This window comes from Salvia splendens, chromosome 3, assembly GCF_004379255.2.
Source record: "Salvia splendens isolate huo1 chromosome 3, SspV2, whole genome shotgun sequence".
Lineage (NCBI taxonomy): Eukaryota > Viridiplantae > Streptophyta > Magnoliopsida > Lamiales > Lamiaceae > Salvia > Salvia splendens.
Window position 1 is genome coordinate 5,946,980 of NC_056034.1, and position 20,053 is coordinate 5,967,032.

Consider the following 20,053-nt stretch of genomic DNA (forward strand, 5'->3'; position numbering starts at 1 on the left):
GAACTGAATCATAATGTGCCAAATTTAATTTATATTTGTAAAATTCCCAAAGAAAAGGGTTGTGTTTTGGCCTTTGGGGTTGAAACGGATATATGAATGTTAATTATGTTATAAAGGGGAAAGTAGATTAATGTATGTCAAAGGGAAAAGGCCCAACAATCTCTCTGAATCGAAGAGGCCCAATCCCTGAAAACAAATTAACTTATGAACAACCCTTTCTTTAACGGCCACATTCACCAATTTTCATGTCTCTATTACATTACTCATCAGTAATCTCAACCATGCTAGTTTTCTTTCACCCCAAATATAGTGGCCCCCCATCCATGAATGTACATTAATTCAAAAAGTATGAATTGATATATAAGTTGAAAAGTTAGTACTACAATATTAGTTAAATATGTTCGATTTCAAAATTATAAAATGAGTTAGTGAAATATGTGATCTATTTTCATTTATAATCAAAGTGAAATGAGCTTTTTATTAAATATGTTGATTTCAAAATTATAAAATGAGTTAGTGAAATATGTGATCTATTTTTTATTTATAATCAAAGTGAAATGAGTTTTTTATTGGTTAATAGACGACTAAATTTAACCTAAGAACAATAATGACAGCAAAAAAAAAAAGAAAATGCTAGTCTCAAAATTAAGTAGACCATGATGCTGGAAGATAAGGATATACTATAGGTGATCACTTTCGCTTCTACATAAGAGTGTCCAAAGTGGTGCCGCCCCAGCGGCGGCGGCACCGTGGCGGACCACTAAATAGTGAATGGTCTTATCAATTTACAAATGTATAACTCCTCGGGAATTTCAATTGCGCTCATATTCATCACTGTAGGAATTGGGTTCAAGCTTAATAAGAATAACATAGAAATAATGCATCATAATGTAAATAGAGTTCGGGTTCGAATTCCATAGAATATTTTATATAATATAGATGGGATTGTCTATAATAATAGACAAATGAAAAACTTTCTCTAGTAGGTCCTTGAGCAGATCCTACATTAGCCCCAAGACGTTGATCTCTAACTAGGAAAGTAAATGCTTGAGCCTGAGAAGCTTCTGGTCCAGTAGGTCCGTAAAACTCGCTAGGGCAGACATATATTTGTATCTGCTGACAAAGCAAGAAGAGTCATTGAGCCGCATTTGCGGAGTGGAAGGGGCGGTCCCGGCGGAGATCCGGCGACAGCCGGCGCGGCGGTGATTTAATTTTTTTTCCTTATTTTTTTTAAGTACACCTCCTTCTCTCATTTTTATTCCAATCCAATTAAAATATATCAATAATTGATTAAATAATGTGATCTGTGGTTGTGGCGTGGTTGTTATTGGACTGGACAAGTTTTTGTCGCTGTGGTAGTGTGTTTGTGGTTGTGGACAAAGTTGGACAAGTTTTTGTGATTATGGCATGGCTGTTTCGTGTGGACACTCTAAAACCTTTTAAAGAGTAATGGACCTTACCTTACTTATTTTAATAAATGATCAATGTTTTGAGTTCACAAACTTTTAGGTAAAAAGGTGCAATTAATCGATTACCAACACCGATCACTCTTAAGTTTCCTTAAGCGAAAGATGGCTTTTTCATGGGTATTGGAGTGGTTCTATCTCACCTAACTAATTATCAACATAATTTTTAACGAAAGCGCGCCATTATCTTAATTAATTAACCTGGTCTTGTTTTCTGATAACTTGGATTCTACTTACCAAACATACTATAATTGCGAAATAAGTAACATATGTTGGTATTAATGTCAATCCAACAATTGATCTCAATCTAAATAATTCTTAATATCAAAACGAATACTCCAGTACTTGAATAATAAAAATAGCCATGAGTAGGTTAGCAAAAGTGTGGGGTAGGTGAATGTTAATATGCTCCTGTAATTGAAGCTGGGTAGTAGTAGCCGATATTAATATGTTTACATTATTCAATTGCCAAACTAATCCAAATGATTGATTACTAGTATTAGTATATATAGTACCATCCTAATTGCAATATTTATAATAACACACGTCCTGCACATACTAACGAATTAAAAATTATTGAGTAAATTAATGTATGTGTAGTCTCATTTACAATTGTGTCATTAATAAAAAAATAGCAGTGTATTAAATTTTTATATCAAAACTAAGGTCTAAAACTCTTAAATTAGAGTGATCAACAGCCTAGTAACATATTTTGAAGATTTATTTTATACTATAGTGATAAATTAGGAAATCGATATTTTTGTAATTATGTAATAATTGATGATATTGTAGATGCATCTATACATATATAAAAGGCGAGTTTTTGTCTTATTTTAAAATATTTATAAGTTTTTGGTAACATTTTAAAATTTAGGAGTTTTGTAATTGCTCAATAATGCAAATCAGCACAATACTAAAATCACATAATGGTTTTCAATTGAAACGTTTTATCAATTGAAATTGTATAATGGTATTCAATTGAAACGTTTTATCCAACACATAAATGATAATTGGAATTAATGTATTTAATTTAAATTGAAGGTCAAATTGAAATTAATGTCAAATTTTTTAAAATGGACATTTAAATTGTATTCCCTCCGTCCCAAAAGAATATGAACTATTTCCTTTTTTCGTCCGTCCCTAAAGAGTATGAACTTTCAAATTTTGAAAAATTCAAACAACATACTACCCATACACATCATTTTATTTACAACTTATACCATTACCATTAACACTTATACCAGTATAATAATGTGGACCCCACTCTCTACTAACATTATTTCCACTACTCTCTCTCTATCCCTCTCTCTCATTTTTCCTCTTATTTATTAAAATACGTGCTGAACCCAATAATCATACTCTTTGGAGACGGAAGGAGTATGAGAATAGTAGAAATATGGTCACGCCATTAAATAGGATTTTTTAGTGGAGCAAGTGAAAGGTTTAAAAATTAGATCCTCATTATTTTTTGTGGACTATAAATATATGATGTGTGGTAGCTATATAGCCATTCTCTCACTATGTTATTTTTCTATTTCTATTCCATGTGTCACTGAATTTCCGATACACTTTATTATTTGGTTTCTTCTCCCGATGAAACTTTATTCTACAGTCTTCTGCAAGCGTGTTTTTATAGATTTTATTAACTCTCGTTGGTTATGTAATTGCAGGAATTATATACACTACGGGAATTGTGGTGTTGGAGGCAATTGTTTACGCATAAAATTTAAAACTATTTCATGTAAGCATGAGATTTGTAGTTTATTTCGAGAATTGATATTGAGCTGTCAACATTTTCTTCATTTCATTTATAGATCTAATAACTAAAATCATATGTCTTACAAGATAATGAAATTTGATGTCGAATCGTCAGTTGATCGAGAATTAAGGAGGAAATAGGGTTGAGCGGTAAGCTGCGGTAGAAGTAGATTGCAGAAGAAATGTTCAGATGAGTGGAAAAGAAAATGTAAATCACGGAATGTTGTATTTATGTTTAGTTAAGGTGTTCTTTTATTTATTTCATTTGTAACTATTTTTAGGATTGAGCTTAGAGTTTTAATTGTTGCGCTTGACTTTGGAAATATTTTTCATGCACAATTATTAGAAGCAATATATATAGCTCACTTGATTTATTTTGTGTTCATAAAAGACTGTTACTTTCCTCAAAATCATCTAGATTTATGTAATTACTTTTCCGTTTCCCCCTTTCTCATATGTGACAACTTTTTTTTGGTGGGGAGGCTTGGTTGCTGAGAACTATTTAATCCATCACTTCTCTAAGAGATTGATTGATAGCGCGATAACTGCAACACATTTTTGCTTGGTTTATTATTAGTACAAATCTATCACAAAAAGGTTACTATATTTCCTTAATAAAAAGTTCTCAAAAACTTATAAACTAATAGGATGTGGTCATCGTATATAAACTTTTTTATGTCATACATACTTATCCACTCTATCTCTATATTTTAATGACTCTTTAGTATTGATTATTATTGTTATGTATTAATTATTTTTATGTGAATGGTATCAAAGTGTTTATGTTGATGTAAATAGTATCGAATGGTGTAATATAAAATTACGATTGTTGTTTTGTGGTAGAAATAATTAAGTGGTTATCGGAAACTTTGAATAATTTTTAAATAATGCAAATTCCATACATTTATCTTAAATATGAGTATGCGTTCGGTTGGTTTCTAAAGTTGATTAATTTCATGTTTTTGGATTGTACATTTAAATTGTTTTTTACTTTTGTGTTTTTTAACTTTTAGATACTATAGTTGTATCTGATTTTAAGTAATTCATTATAAATTTACTGTGATGCTATTAAATCGATAATACTACTGGTTTGAATAATTTCTTAGTGCAATATAGATAATGAACCTAAAGCGTTGTTATAATATTATACTCCTATATTTTTGAAATTTTTAATGAGACATGCCACTTTGATAATTGAAAATCCTTAAATATCTTTATATAACTATAAATAGAATAATAATTCTTCATGCTATGAAACCACTATCATCTATCACAATATTATTTTCTAAAAGTATTTCAATCACTTTATCTAATTTTATAATTATACAAGTACTACTATAGTAGTAGTAGTAGAAAATAGTAGTGAAGTACTAATATGAAAAGTAGAATATGCACTCATTAGTACAGTTTGTTGCACTCATTAGTACAGTTTGTTGCAAAAGTGAATATTAATAAGAGTAAAGGCCAAAATTGGTCCTGAACATATAGTCATTTTACGATTTTGGTCATAAACATTATCTTTTGGATTTTTTGGTCCTGCACATATGGACATTTGATCATTTTGGTCCTGCACATATGGAAATTTGATCATTTTGGTCCCCCGTCAACATTTTCGTTAAAAACTAACGGTCAACATTATCTTTTGGATTTTTTGGTCCTGCACATATGGATATTTGATCATTTTGGTCCTGCACATATGGAATTTTGATCATTTTGGTCCTCCGTCAACATTTTCGTTAAAAACTAACGGTCAACGACCGATTTTTGACTAAAACAATGGGTTGGGTCGGGTCGTGTTTGGGTCGGGTTTGGGTTACACGTTAAGAAAAAAAAATAATTATTTTTTATTAATTACAAAATTATAAAACTTTAATTTTTAGTTATTTTTGTTGATTAAAAATATTATAACGACTAAAACATGATGTTATTATACGATTTAAACATTGATATTACACAATAAAATAAAAAATTACCAAATTAAAATAATCATTTTTTAATCAAAATAATAAAATTAAAGTATATTAATATTAAATCTATATAATAAAATTAAATAATTAAAAAATTATTTTTAATAAAATCTAAGCATAATATTTTCTTCAAATTCATGAAAAAATTAATTAAAAATACTATACTTTAATTTTATTAATTAAAAAATATTAATTAATTTTTTAAGAATATTATGCTTAGATTTTAACGAAAATATTATGCTTAGATTTTAAGAAAATATTATTTTTTTCTTAACGTATAACCCAAACCCGACCCAAACACGACCCGACCCAACCCATTGTTTTAGTCAAAAATCGGCCGTTGACCGTTAGTTTTTAACGAAAATGTTGACGGAGGACCAAAATGATCAAAATTCCATATGTGCAGGACCAAAATGATCAAATGTCCATATGTGCAGGACCAAAAAATCCAAAAGATAATGTTGACCGTTAGTTTTTAACGGAAATATTGACGGAGGACCAAAATGATCAAATGTCCATATGTGCAGGACCAAAAAATTCAAAAGATAATGTTTAGGACCAAAATCGTAAAATGGCTATATGTTCAGGACCAATTTTGGCCTTTACTCTATTAATAATCATGAATGAATTCAGCACTAACAAATGACGGCAGCTTGCCCAAAATGAAAAGGTCTACCTCAAACGACCATTCGAAAATGAGCTTAAGTCATAAATGAATCTCAATTAATCCATTATTATAATTCAATATGAGACCCTGTTAAGGGTATTGATCCCTCAACAAGAATCTACGATAGAAGAAGTCGCGAGGACGTGTAACCTCGACGATCAACCGGCGAAGGAGATAACTTGAACGAAAAGAAAGCAAGACAAATTAAGGCAAATTGGTTATTTCATAAAACTGCAAAAGCGAAATAACAAGCCTTTTTATACTAAGGACCCTAGGGTTGATTCGACCAACGATTCGGGAAAGAATCAACAAAGAAAACCCGAAAAGGAGCTTATAATTATGCTCGACCCAAAATAATCGTTAATTACCTAAACAAATTAATTCTAATTGCAAAAGGAAATAAAAACGTGATTTAATTAACTAAACAAAATCAGCAAGGAAATCTGGCTTCTTCCGTAGACGTCGGGGCCGCGAAGGTCTTTCCTTCGCGGGCTGTTCCTAGATCTCGGGCTCTCGGGTGTCGAACGATCCCACTCCCTCCTTCTCTAGTTCCGACGGCTCGTCTAACTCTGCAGGTGTCGTGGATCGCGTATCAACTCCCCCCCCCCATAAGACGCTCCTTGCCCCCAAGGAGGTATGGAAAACGCCTCGTGATCACCCCCATAGGCTCCCACGTTGGATTCTCCCCATTGTCATCAGCCCACTGCAACAATCCTTCTCGTATCGCCTCCCCATCACGCCATACGATGCGTTGATCCAGCAAGCGTTCCGGCCTGGCCACCGGTCTGCCCCTTGCAAAAATCGCCGGCAGCTCCATCCCCACGAAGTTAGTGTCCTCCACATAATTCCGCAGCAAACTAACGTGAAAAACATTGTGGATTCTACTCCCCACCGGTAACGATAGTCGGTATGCCACCTGGCCAATTCGTTCCAGAATCTCAAACGGGCCGTAGTATCTTCGTGCCAATTTAGAAGAGAGTGGCTTAGCAACCGAAAACTGGCGGTACAGTTGCAGCTTCAGCAAGACCCTCTCGCCAACTTCGAACTCCACATCCCTGCGATGCTTATTCGCTGATGCTCGCATACGTTGCTGCGCCTTTTCTAAATTCTTCCGCAACACCACCAACAGCTCTCCCCGTTGTCGAATACTAATAGCCACATCCGGCGGGGTCCGCGCCGACGGCGGAGCTGCAATCAAGGCTGGCGGTTCACGCCCATACAAGGCCATGAAGGGGGACATTCCCAACCCTTCGTGGTGGAAGCAATTGAGGGCCAATTCCGCCCACGGCAAAAAGTTTGCCCACTTATTGGGGCGATCAGCAGTAAACGCCCTTAGATATTGCTCTAATCCCCTATTTCGGACCTCCGTTTGCCCATCCGATTGGGGGTGATAGGCCGTCGTGAAGTGAAGTTTGGTGCCGCTCAACCGTAACATATCCTCCCAAACATCATTCAGAAACACGGAGTCACGATCAGAAACCAACGTCTTGGGAAACCCATGATGCTTCACGACAGTATCAATAAACAAGTTCGCCACCCTCAAGGCGTTGAAGCTCGTTGGAAGAGGCGCGAAATGGGCATACTTCGATAGACGGTCTACAACAACCATAATAGTAGTGAAGCCACGAGATTGGGGAAGACCCACAACAAAGTCCATAGAAACGTCCTCCCAAACCTGCGACGGAATCGGTAAGGGTTGCAACAATCCCGCCGGCTTTTGTGTGGAATATTTAGTCGTTTGGCATACAAAACACGCTTCTACAAATAACTTCACATCCTTTCTCATCCCTTTCCAATAGAAAGCCGCTGCCAAACGACGGAACATTCGCTCTACACCAGGATGACCTGCCGATGGACTACTATGATGTTCCCATAACAAAGCCGCTCGAATTTTACGGTCCTCACCCACAAGGATACGGCGCTGAAAATAAATCAGCCCCGTTAGCCAATGTATAACGTTTATCCGCCGTGCCGGCCAAAATCCGCTCCTTGAGCTCCGTCAAATCCGACGCCGCGTCGGTGTCGACCCGCAGTAAGTCGAGGATGTCGGGCATGGGGTGGCAGAGCGTCAGTAAGCGCGCCGTGTCCGCCGCGGCCGCTGCCGGGTCCACCAACGCCTCTGGGTTTTCGAAAACTGGTGGCGCACCGTCACCCTCCATGTCCCGGCGCGACAAGGCATCGGCGACCCGGTTAGACGCACCGGTCTTGTATTCGATCCGAAACTTGTTTCCCATTAACTTTCGGACATATAATTGTTGGTCAGGAGTCTGAATGACTTGTTGCAGAAGCTCTTTAAGAATTTTCTGGTCACTCCGGATGACGAACTCCCGGCCCAAAAGGTATTGTCGCCATTTCTGAACCGCTTCCACTATCGCATAAAGTTCCTTATGATACGTCGAAGTCACACGCCGACGCGGTCCCAATTTCTTACTAAAAAATGCCATAGGGTGGTTATCCTGTAATAGTACCGCGCCCACCCCAAAATCAGAGGCGTCCGTTTCAAGATAAAAAGTCTTAGTAAAGTCGGGCAACCGCAATACCGGGGCGGAAACCATTGCTGTCTTGAGGCGGTTGAAACTCTCGGTTGCTGCCTCCGACCAGGCAAAAGAATCTTTCTTCAAAAGGTCGGTCAAAGGGCTCGCGATGATGGCGTAATGAGCGATAAACCTACGGTAGTACCCTGTGAGACCCAGAAATCCACGCAACTGTTTGACAGTCGTCGGCGTGGGCCAATCTACCATGGCCTCAATTTTACTCGGGTCTGCCCTCAGTTTCCCGTCAGATATCAAGTGCCCTAGATAATCGACTGTAGAGCTGCAAAACGTACACTTGGACAACTTAACAAAGAACTGGTGAGTATGCAAGATAGATAATACCTCGCGCAAGTGCTGAGCGTGTGACTCCAGACAGGGGCTGTAAATCAGTATATCGTCAAAGAAAACAATGACGAACTTGCGCAAGATCGGGCGGAAAATAGCATTCATTGCTGACTGAAAGGTCGAAGGCGCGTTTGTCAACCCAAACGGCATCACCAAGAACTCAAAGTGTTCATCATGAGTACGGAAAGCCGTCTTGTAAACGTCGTTGGTATGCATTCGAATCTGATGGTACCCCGAACGTAAATCCAATTTTGTAAAACAACGCGCCGCCCCTAACTCATCAAATAATTCGTCCGCCGTTGGAATTGGGAAATGAACGGGTACAGTTGCAGTGTTCAGAGCACGGTAGTCTATACAGAAGCGAAAGGACCCATCCTTCTTCCGTATCAATAATACTGGCGAGGAAAAAGAACTCTGGCTCGGTCGGATAATGCCGGAGTTTAACATCTCGTGAACCTGGCGCTCGATCTCGTTCTTTTGGAAGTAAGGGTACCGATATGGCCGCACATTAACCGGTTTTGAATCAGCACGGAGGTGGATCCTGTGGTCACAGAACCGCGGGGGCGGCATCCCCGAAGGCAGGGAGAAAACCGAGGTGTGGGCCTCCAATACCGCGTGGATGGAATCTGGCAACTCCGCCGGAAAAGCTGGCGGGTCAGCCCCCCCTGGTCGGTCGGATCCCGGAGGAACCCCCACTACCTCGAAGAGGTCAGCTTCCCCATGTAAATGCATCAGAGCAGCAAAAGTCCGAACGGACACCTCGCGAGGCATCTGCGAATCAATCTTGAGGCAAACCTGTTTCCCATCCCGGACAAACTCGAGCGTTCCTTGTTCAAAATCATTCGTCACCCGTCGCAGGGACTTCAACCAAGCCATCCCTAAAATCACATCCGGCCCATGCACCGGCAAAATGTGTAAATCCACCAAGAACACCTGATTCTGTATGACCAGCCGGGTGCTAATGCTCGCGTGGGAACAAATGATCGACTGTCCACTGCCTACATAAACCCTGAACGGCCGAATCTGTTGCAGAGGTAACGCCAATTTTTCCGCAATTCGGGGGTGCAAAAAGTCGTGGGTGCTCCCTGTGTCAACCAAGACTAACACCGGCGACGCCCCAATGGAACCCTGTAGTTCAATAGACTCGGCACGGTATTTACCGTCTAACGCATAAATATGGGAGATATCGGCGGTGATGATATCTGCTGTCTCGGGCGGCTCAGGCTGGCCGTCCTCCTCATTCTCCGAATCCTCATCGACCCCCATGTATGCCAAAAAGGTTTTGTTGCACACGTGAGACGGGGTATACTTCTCTGGGCAGTACCAACATAGGTTTTTCTTAGTGCGATCGGCTTTCTCCGCCGCAGACAGACGTATCACCGGAAGGCGTGAGTACGGCGAGGACTTCAACTGATTCGGTCTCGCTGTACTGGATGTATCGGGCTGGGCCCCCGGCGTACTGCCGGTCGTAAGACGTTGCTCCCGCGGAATCCACTGGCGGCGCTGAAATCCGGGCGAAGGCGTCGGACGGTCAATACAACCATCATACTCCACCGCCAAGGCCATCGCCGACGCCACCGAGGACGGGTACTGATGCTTGACTTGGTTCTTAACTGGCTGCTGCAAGCCCTCTACATAAATAGGTACGAGGGTCGATTCCGGCACCCCGCGCACGCGGTTCAACATGCTCTCAAACTGATTGTTGTAGTCCGCCAGTGACCCAGTCTGAGTCAACTTCGCAATTAACCCAATGAAGTTCTGAAAGCATAGCGGGTCGAAGCGACGACGAACATCTTCCAGGAAATCAGGCCACAACACACAATGATTATTCGCCTGATAATTGAAGATCCAATCCGCGGCGGGGGGGTCAAAGAGCATCACTACATAATGCAAGCGTTGATCAACGGGGAGCATCAAGTGGTCAAAGTAGAACTGGACTCGAGAAATCCAGCTAGGTGCGTCCATCCCATTAAAACGCGGGGGTTTCATCTTTATCGCGCGGCTCGGGTCAGTTGCCGACGACCCCTGGTTCTGGCGCGTAGCCGGGTTGGACCAGCAAGAAGGCATAGTGGCCTGGGCCATCTGCTGTTGAAACAACGGCTGCTGAGGCTGCGGGTTGGGAAGGTCCCAACACGATGATTGTCCGAATTGCGCTGAGGGCTGTTGTGGAACAAAAATCTCCGGCAAGGTAGGTTGGGTCGCTGGTGATGACGTGAGCATTTTGGGGAGGGTCGGTTCCCACGGCCGGCGCGGTTGCTGCGGCGCGGTGAACCCTGGTGGTTGGGGCAACGCTAGTTGCTGCGAAAACCCTAGGGGTTGAGAAAACCCTAGCGGCTGGGATGCTGGGGCTGCGCGGTAACCAGGTGGTGCTGGGGGCTCCCGACAGTGGCGTGTGGCCACCCTGTGAGTACTCCGGTCGCCCATACGGCGGCGCGGCATCAGGCCACAGCGGCGGTCCTTGCGGCGTCACCGCGTTGACCACCATATTCAGGCTCGTCTCAACCCGGCCCATCATGACGATCATATGTTCCATGGCGATTGCCATAGGGTCCAGCGGTTCCTGCCTAGGCTGCGTGGGCGACGGCATCGTCTGCGTTGGCAGCGGCGGCGAGACAGGGACTCCCTCTGATCGAGCCACAAATCCTGAAGTAGACATGAGTTCAGATGGAAGCACCAGTTGTTAAGGGTATTGATCCCTAAACAAGAATCTACGATAGAAGAAGTCGCGAGGACGTGTAACCTCGACGATCAACCGGCGAAGGAGATAACTTGAACGAAGAGAAAGCAAGACAAATTAAGGCAAATTGGTTATTTCATAAAACTGCAAAAGCGAAATAACAAGCTTTTTTATACTAAGGACCCTAGGGTTGATTCGACCAACGATTCGGGAAAGAATCAACAAAGAAAACCCGAAAAGGAGCTTATAATTATGCTCGACCCAAAATAATCGTTAATTACCTAAACAAATTAATTCTAATTGCAAAAGGAAATAAAAACGTGATTTAATTAACTAAACAAAATCAGCAAGGAAATCTGGCTTCTTCCGTAGACGTCGGGGCCGCGAAGGTCTTTCCTTCGCGGGCTGTTCCTGGATCTCGGGCTCTCGGGTGTCGAACGATCCCACTCCCTCCTTCTCTAGTTCCGACGGCTCGTCTAACTCTGCAGGTGTCGTGGATCGCGTATCAGACCCATGCTAGAAATTACACAAGGATAGCATCCGTTTTTGTTCGTTATAAATTAGAAATATCCACACTTGTATTTTATTTTTACATAAATGTACAAGTGTAATAAACAAGAATAGGAAAGTTTGGTGCAATTGGCCATACAGGACGAATGGTCACAATCTCATTATTTCGAGTTCAATAAATATGAACTTATAAAATGAGTTATTGTAGCTTGTAGATAGAGTAGACAAACAATCTTTAAGAGCATCCGCAATTGCGGACTTTCCGCCGAACGTTGGACCGGCGTGCCGGATGTCCGCGCGGGACGTACGCCATTGGGTCGGGAGAGGCGGACGTCTCCGGCGGAAGTGAGGTATCCGTGGCCTTCCGGCGACGTCAATCATGACGTCCGCCATTGCGGTGCCACGACGGACGTCCCAATTTTTTATTTTTTTTAAAACTCTATATATACGGCTCGTTGAACTTCATTTCATTCGCACCAATTGTTTTAACGAGTTTCTCTCTCTCTTTACTTTCATTTCTTTTGAAGATAAATGGAGCACGACAGTGATTCTCCTGTCACGAGCAAGTCACAAACGCAGATGTTTCCCGTTGGAGGTGGGGGAAACGCCGACGGAACTGCAGGGATGTCCGGGATGATGCCCGGAATGGCGCCGATGATGCCCCAGATGGCGGGGATGATGCCCGGGTACTACAATATGCACTCTTGGAAGGGTGGGATGGTGCCACAGATGCCCGGGGTGAGTGGAGGGATGACGGGGATGGCGCCCGGGATGATGGGGGAATGATGCCGGAATGGCGGCGGGGATGGGGTGAATGATGCCCGGGATGAGCGGGATGAGCAGGATGATGATGTTTGGTATGATGCAAGGCATGCCTGCCGCTGCAGGGGGTAGCAGGCTGGGGGTCCCCCAATCACCTATGGACAATGTCTATCGCCCCTACATGGATTTATTGTCTAGCGATTCCCAGAGTACTCCTCTGGGGACTCAGTTCACCGGCATTGAGACTTTCTCTTTTGAGGAGTTGTGGATATCTCCGGCCAGGGAGTCTCCCACTGAGATACCACCGGCGGTAGGGAGGTCGAAGAAGAAGGGCAAAGGGAAGGGTAAGGACAAGGGCACTACCTCGTCCTCGCGTGCGGGAGACGAGGGTGGGGCGGGGACTGAGGGGGGGAGGCCGGCGAGGGAAAGAGGACCATCTGGAGCGTGGCAGAGTGCGTCGCGCTGGCTCAGGCCTGGGTCGGTATAGTCGAGGATCCCTACATCGGGGCTAACCAGCATATCGACAGAATGTGGTGGCGCATTAGCCAAATATACCTCAAATTCAAACTGCTAGGTGGGAAGCCTCACGATGGAGAGCAATGCCGGAAACAGTGGGAGCGGCTGAGGAGGCAGCTCAGCCGATTTGCCGGCATATACCAAAACAACCTCCGCACGGCAACCAGCGGCATGTCCATGGAGGATATGAAGACTTTATCCATGCAGCAGTACCCAACAAGGAGATGAAGTTCAGCGTCTTCAATTATTGGGAGGTCTATCTTGTGGTGCAGAATTCCTCCAAGTTTTGTGCGGGTGTTGAAGCTGGCTGGCCGAAGCGAACGAAGATCAACGCCTCCGGCGAGTACAGCAGCAGTGCCAGTTCACGACCTCCCGACGCCGAGGCAGAGATCCCGACCCCTCAATCGTCTTCCCGCCGCCGTCGCCCGGTTGGGCAAAAGACCGCGATGCGGATGGCTAGGGGAAGCGCCAGCGGGTCCCACGAGGTCCAATCGGCAGCTTCTTCCTATCTCAATCCCGAGCTCACCCAACTCGCCCGTATGCAGCAGTAACAGAGCCTGCTAGATAGCATGGAAAAGTGGCAGGCTGCGACTGACCCCTTATACAAGTTGATGCTGAAGGATGTCATCGACAGTATAAGGTGCGATTTGGGGATGCCACCCCTGCCCGGGAGTGACGCCGGGACTGGCCACGGGGACGACGAGAAGTGAGACGGGGGCCGCGTTTGTCGAAGCTTTGGGTTGTATTTTTTTAACTATGTATTTTTTTAAAAAAATAATTATGTATCTTTTTTACTATTTTAAATAAAATCGATGCATTTTTCCCGTATTCGTGTCGAAATTTTAATTCTGTAAATTGTTTAATTTGGTGAATTTGTGAATTTTTATTATTGTGGATGTCTGCCGGGATGTCCTTGGGGATGTCCGCTATTGTACAGTGGGATGTCCTTATGACGTGGCAGAAGGTGTTTTTTGGTGTCCGCCGGGACATCCGTCGCCATTGTGGATGTTCTAACGGGACTTCAAATTGGGAGTTATTGCTTGCCGATAAATGAATATCAGCATTTACATTATTTATCTTTTTTTGTTATTCAGAAAACAATCTTACGAGTGTACAAAGTTAAGAAGGAAAAATATCAGCCGAAACCTAATAAAATTGAAATAACAATATGCACGCCGATGCATAATTGAATTAGTTTGTTTATTTAAAATTGGTAATGTTGAGCTCAGCAATCAGGGTGGGTTCCGTCGCGGAAATTCTCCATCGAGTGTATAAGGATTTATGAAATAAAGCTTGTAAATTGCAGAAAAGTAAGAGATCAAAATTGAATATGTCAAAGTAGAATATTGTATTTTTTAAATTTAATTTATTACAAATTATAAAATATTCCACATCATATTGATATGTTAGATACCTTATGTGAGCACCACGCTCGTTTAAGACACATTTAGCGTCATTTATTTTGTTTTATACATTTTGTTAGATATTAATATATTAAAAAATTATTATTGAATTTACAATTTTCATAATAATTAAAACTTGATTTGTTTGTTTTCTCAATAATTTCAAATAAATAAATAAAATGAAAAATCAAGTTTTAATTTTTAATATACGCAAATCAAATCTTAACAACTAAGTAAATAAATTATGAAAATACTTTCAAATTAATATTTCCGACCGTCCATATCTTAGATACCTCACCACAGTACCACACCCATAGACCATCGCCATAGGCCACCAAACCGACCCGCCTCAAAAATCCAATTTCTTATTTTTATTTTAACTTTGCCCTTTTTTTAATTTCCAAACAAATATTTAGCTTAAACTTGAATTCGTATTACCCCTTTCCGACTCCATTTTCTCCCCAAAAAAAAAACTCAACCATGAAGATGAGAAACAAAGGCAAGGTCCACCCCTTCACTTCATCTTCTTCCCCTTCCCCTTCCCCTTCCTCTCCCACCAACACAGAAGACACCTTCCCTCTCCTCAAACTCCTCCCCGCCGCCATTCTCACTCTAGTATCCTTTCTCTCACTAGAAGAAATAGAGGTCCTGGCCTACATGCTCACCAGATCCCTCCAATCAACCAATCCCTCCTTCCTCCCCCCCAACAAGAACTCCCCCTCCAAGAAGCAGTGCCGCCACAATTCCCCGCCCCTCTTCGACTGCGACTGCTTCCACTGCTACACCAGCTTCTGGTTCCGCTGGGACTCCTCCCCCAACCGCGAGCTCATCCACCAAGCCATCGAAGCCTTCGAGGACCACTTGAACTCCGGCGACTCTCTCAACAACTCCCCCAAGACCAAGCGCAGGGACAAATTGGCCCGCCGCAACAAACCCCCAATTTCCTCCCCGCCGGAAAATCAAGAAATTCCCATCTCCTCCGCCGCGCCACCGCCACCGCCACCGCCGCCGCTCGATGCTGATGAATTAGCCCCGGGAGTGAGTGGGGAGAAGGAGATGGAGGACGACTGTGTGGCAGCGCCGCCGGCGAGGACGCATAAAGGTTTGGCTAGGAAAGTGTTGCCGGACGTCATGGGTATATTCAGTTCGCGTTTATGGAGTCTTTGGAGTCCGAATGTGTGAGTAAAAAAAATTTAAAATAAATTGAAATGGGAATTAGAATTTCAAAGGGAAAAAAATATAGTTTTATCTTTTCTTTTTTCTTTTTTTCTTCTGGTGGTAGGTTATATTCGAACTCGAATATGCAGCTCTTTTAAAATGTTTCGTGGCCCATCTCTCTCCTCTGAATTATTGCAATTTGTTTATTTTTCTTATATGTTTCCATTTTCGAATCTTCTTTGTTTATTATGTATATCAGCCATTATAAATGGCATTTTTCGGTGATGAACAATTCCTCCTGTTTTTATTTATCTGCTAAAATAGAGTAATCGCATGATTGTTGGGTGCATTAACTTTGAAAGTGATATGAGTTCATTATTGCTTTTTAAAGTGTTAATTAATTTTTTTTTATTAGTGAGTGGCTAACGATGATGAGTTGGTGAGATATTTTGTCACATACTTATATCTAATATGTAATGCATATAGTAGTTATTTATTTGCGAATGCGATACTTTAGGATGAATGTACCAATTGTGACCAAGACAAATTCAGTGCAGGAAAAAAAAATAATGAATGGGATTCTTGTTGTATGTTGTAATAGTAGTAATACTAATTAATATGTTCGATGGTGATGCGCTAAAGATGTTTAATGAATAATGCACTTGCAGTTGCTATATATATACATATATATGCACAATAAAGATGCCCTGATGAATTTCTGATAATATAAAGTAACAATTTATGGCGAAAAACTAAAGTAGCTTTTAATATATATTAAAATGGATTAGTTTGAGTAGGTGTTGAATTATTGGGATTTAGCTTGCCGAATGTCAAGTTTATCATGCGACTTTTTTCTATGCTTTGTTCTGATTCCTGTCTACTTGGAATCACTTTGGCCAATCTTATTCCTTTTTCTTATAATTAAATAACGATCCTTAATAATAAATGATTTTATCAGTTATTTGAGTATTTTTACTATCTGATTTAATTAAAATTTCCAACAATATCCTTCATAACAAAAAAATCACATGTTTGGTACCTAGGGTTATTTTTGTCATGGGGTACCAAAAATGATATAAAATAAAGATAAAGTACCATTTATGTGCGAAAGTGAAAGATCATGTACCATTTATTTAGTTTGTTCTTTAATTAAAAGCATGTTTGTTAGGGTAGGGTTCATAACTTATCTAATGATGAAATTTTATGAATAAAGATTTTCATCCCTAGATGAATTATCTATCCTATCAAACCCGTGCTAAAAGATATTAATACAAATTGTGATGTTTATAAGTATAGGTTGTTTTATTTGAGCATTTCATTTCATCTAATAAGATTTTTCTTATGATCTACATTTGAGTAGAATTAATTTTTTTAAAAAAAACAATTCTTTTAGTCTTGTGAATTTAGTGTATGCCAATCTTATGAAGTAGAGTACTATGGAGTACAATTTATTCTACCTCGTGATTGCCTTACTTTTTTATCTGTATTTTTGGATTTGTATTTTTTTTATAAGAGAGAAAAGACTCAAACCGCCTAGAGATCGGTGAGCATAGCAATCAAAGTTCAGGATCAATAAGCTAGTAAAAAAAAATAAGTAAAAAAAACCTCAAACAAAAAAGAGCAAGTCAAGCAAAGGAAAAGCACCCTCCAAGTAGAACAATGAAAACAAAAACTAAACACACATCAACCAAAGCCACCAAGCAAAAACTGACTAGGAAGCAGGGCGAGCTACATTGCACCTTTATGTTTATCAGAGTTGCTTTTGTGATCATGCTCCGTCCATCTTCTAGATTTAAGTAAGTCCTCACACATTTGACCTAGTGAAAAAGGAAAATCCGGACAACACATTTCGGATTTGTATTCTTGTTTAAATACTAAAACTACAGAGCTACAATGAATGCATGAATCAGAAGTTCTTAATATAACAATAACCAGAAGTTTTATATGGTATTGGTTTTTCATTTATTCGTTTTGATCATATAAAATTAGTCATAATTAAAACACTCCCTAAAAAAAAAAAACTGGACATTTTTTATTCATAGGGACTTAACTATGAATACTTGAACTCCTATTCACAAACTACTATCCCGTCAAAATAATGGGCCCACTGCCAAAAACTTTTAGTTAAAATACAATCCACAAATACCCACGCATACCAATATTAGTTATTCAAATTATGACTTAATTGGCCAAAGCAAACCCTACTAATTAAATGTAGGACCGATAACTATTTAGTACTCATGTGATCATGTACATCCTATTATAAGTTGAGGTCTTTTTTGAGTTTGTGTATAGTTGGAGTATAATTATTATTTGATATGATATTTATTAAAAATATGTTTGAATTTAGTGTGAATGGTTGAATATGGCATAATTAAAGATGTGACCAAATAAGATATAGATTAAATATGTTATTTTTGTCAAAAATTAAATGATTTAACTATTATAAAATAATAAAAAAACGAAATAACAATTCAATTATAGTGAGTGAGACAGAGGGACTTACATCTTTTCAAAATAGTTAGCAAAATTATGATATCTTTTCAAAATAGTTTGCATTCTCATTGGAGACACGACATTGCAACACTTAATTGAATGAAAAGGGAATTCACATATTGACATAGCAATTAAAATCTCGGAAATAATGTGTTTCTGAGCAGATGAATGGGCAGCAGATAAAATGAAATCGTCCCTTCACTTCTGCAACCAAATTTACATTATGGTTGCAACAATAATTTTATACACTGTGTAACTGTGCTTTATCTGTGGGGGCCAACCATAATTAAAGTATTTCATGCTTATCTATTCATCGATCCTCTCTCTTTAGTCAATAATAATTAGACTTATTTGAAATTATATTTTTTTTTATTTCACTTAGAACTACTCTAGTCTTGATCATAAAATATCATTAAACCGTCACGGAAAAATTCATGTGCGAAGACTGAATGCATCTGAATAGTGATCAATGAAAATACAAATTGGTCTTTACAATTAAATAAATTATCAAATGCTACTATATTTGTTTTTTATCTGCACTGATTATGATTGTTTGAATAATTTTTTGTGGTAGTTAAAGATTTTTTGTCAAAACTATTAGTTTGGAATTTTGATTTAAACTCGATTCCGTCTACTCTGATTGGGACTAATTCATAAAAATAAACCAACAACGATTTAGTTGTAATCAAGTCCAACCATAATCAAGTCCAACCAAATAGTGACATGATTTAATTAATAAACTAACATAAAAAGGAATGTTTTTGCATGCAAGAAACAGCAGGATTGATTTACCACTTTTTTGAATATTACTCCACCATTATTTTTCTATAGGTGAAATGAATTGTAAGTAGCTCCAAAAATCAGCATCACAACAACAAAAAAGGGGCTCAAGAACCACGTAAATTTGTCGCAATATATTTAGCTATCACAAAAGAACGTTGAAGTAATTTAATTATTTATTAGAGTTTATAAATGTAAGTAATATTAAGACATTTACCTCTTATTACGGAGAAATTATTGAAATCTTGATTCGATGTAATATTAATTGCGTGATCAAATTACTTTCTCTAATCTTAATTAGTTCCCGATTGCTTATTTCATTCCAATTTATGTATTCATGTGTTTAATCGGGTTTTAACTCGATAGGTGGCCAATATTTGACATTAATTTTTAGGATAGCGTATGCCAATCAAAATAAGAAAAATGTACGAATCTGCATAATTTACATGTGTTGAGGAAATAAATAAATTAGATTGAACAAACTCACATACGTGTTCCCTCTGTTTTTAATACGGAGGGAGTACTTACTATCAAAGCACTAAACCCGCCTATTTGCTCTATTATAAATCTTGCTAACAAAATATAGTTTGGGGGTGTTCGGTTGGCAAGATTAAATCTCATAATTAAATATGTATCATTTTTTGTTCATAAGATTGAACCCTTCAACTTAATCCTAAATAGATAGTCTCATGATAATTAGTCATAGCCTCCCTCTTCTAACTAAAATAATCTCATAACTTAATTGTCACGACCGCCCATACTAGGGGTGTTACAAACGAGGCGATCGTGACCTAGGGTCAAAAATTTAAGTATAGCATTTAAGGATAACAGTTCATAAGAAATGCTCAATTAGCTTAAAAGAATAGTATTTTAGTTCAAAAATATATATAGCAGCGGAAATAAGGTTTCAAAGAGAGTCAAGGATGACGCCTATGTATGAAGACACAACGCATCCAAATTCCCTATGCCGACTCAACATCCACCGCAACATCCCGCTCAACCTGCACATAGGGA

At 39.8% G+C, this 20,053-nt stretch overlaps 2 protein-coding genes across 2 annotated transcripts; one reads left to right on the forward strand and one right to left on the reverse strand.

The window, feature by feature from the left end:
- Nucleotides 1–7,759: 7,759 nt before the first annotated feature.
- LOC121796474 lies at nt 7,760–10,726 on the reverse strand. Its single transcript, XM_042195318.1, has one exon. It carries the CDS (start codon nt 10,724–10,726, stop codon nt 7,760–7,762), a length of 2,967 nt encoding a protein of 988 aa, XP_042051252.1.
- A 4,536-nt stretch (nt 10,727–15,262) lies between these two features.
- Nucleotides 15,263–15,787, forward strand: LOC121796475. The gene has a single exon (XM_042195319.1). It carries the CDS (start codon nt 15,263–15,265, stop codon nt 15,785–15,787), a length of 525 nt encoding a protein of 174 aa, XP_042051253.1.
- Nucleotides 15,788–20,053: the final 4,266 nt, after the last annotated feature.

Bases quoted from the DNA above. Each gene is read 5' to 3' on its own strand.
- LOC121796475 (XM_042195319.1), top strand. From the start codon at position 15,263: ATGCTCACCAGATCCCTCCAATCAACCAATCCCTCCTTCCTCCCCCCC.
- LOC121796474 (XM_042195318.1), bottom strand. From the start codon at position 10,726: ATGAAACCCCCGCGTTTTAATGGGATGGACGCACCTAGCTGGATTTCT.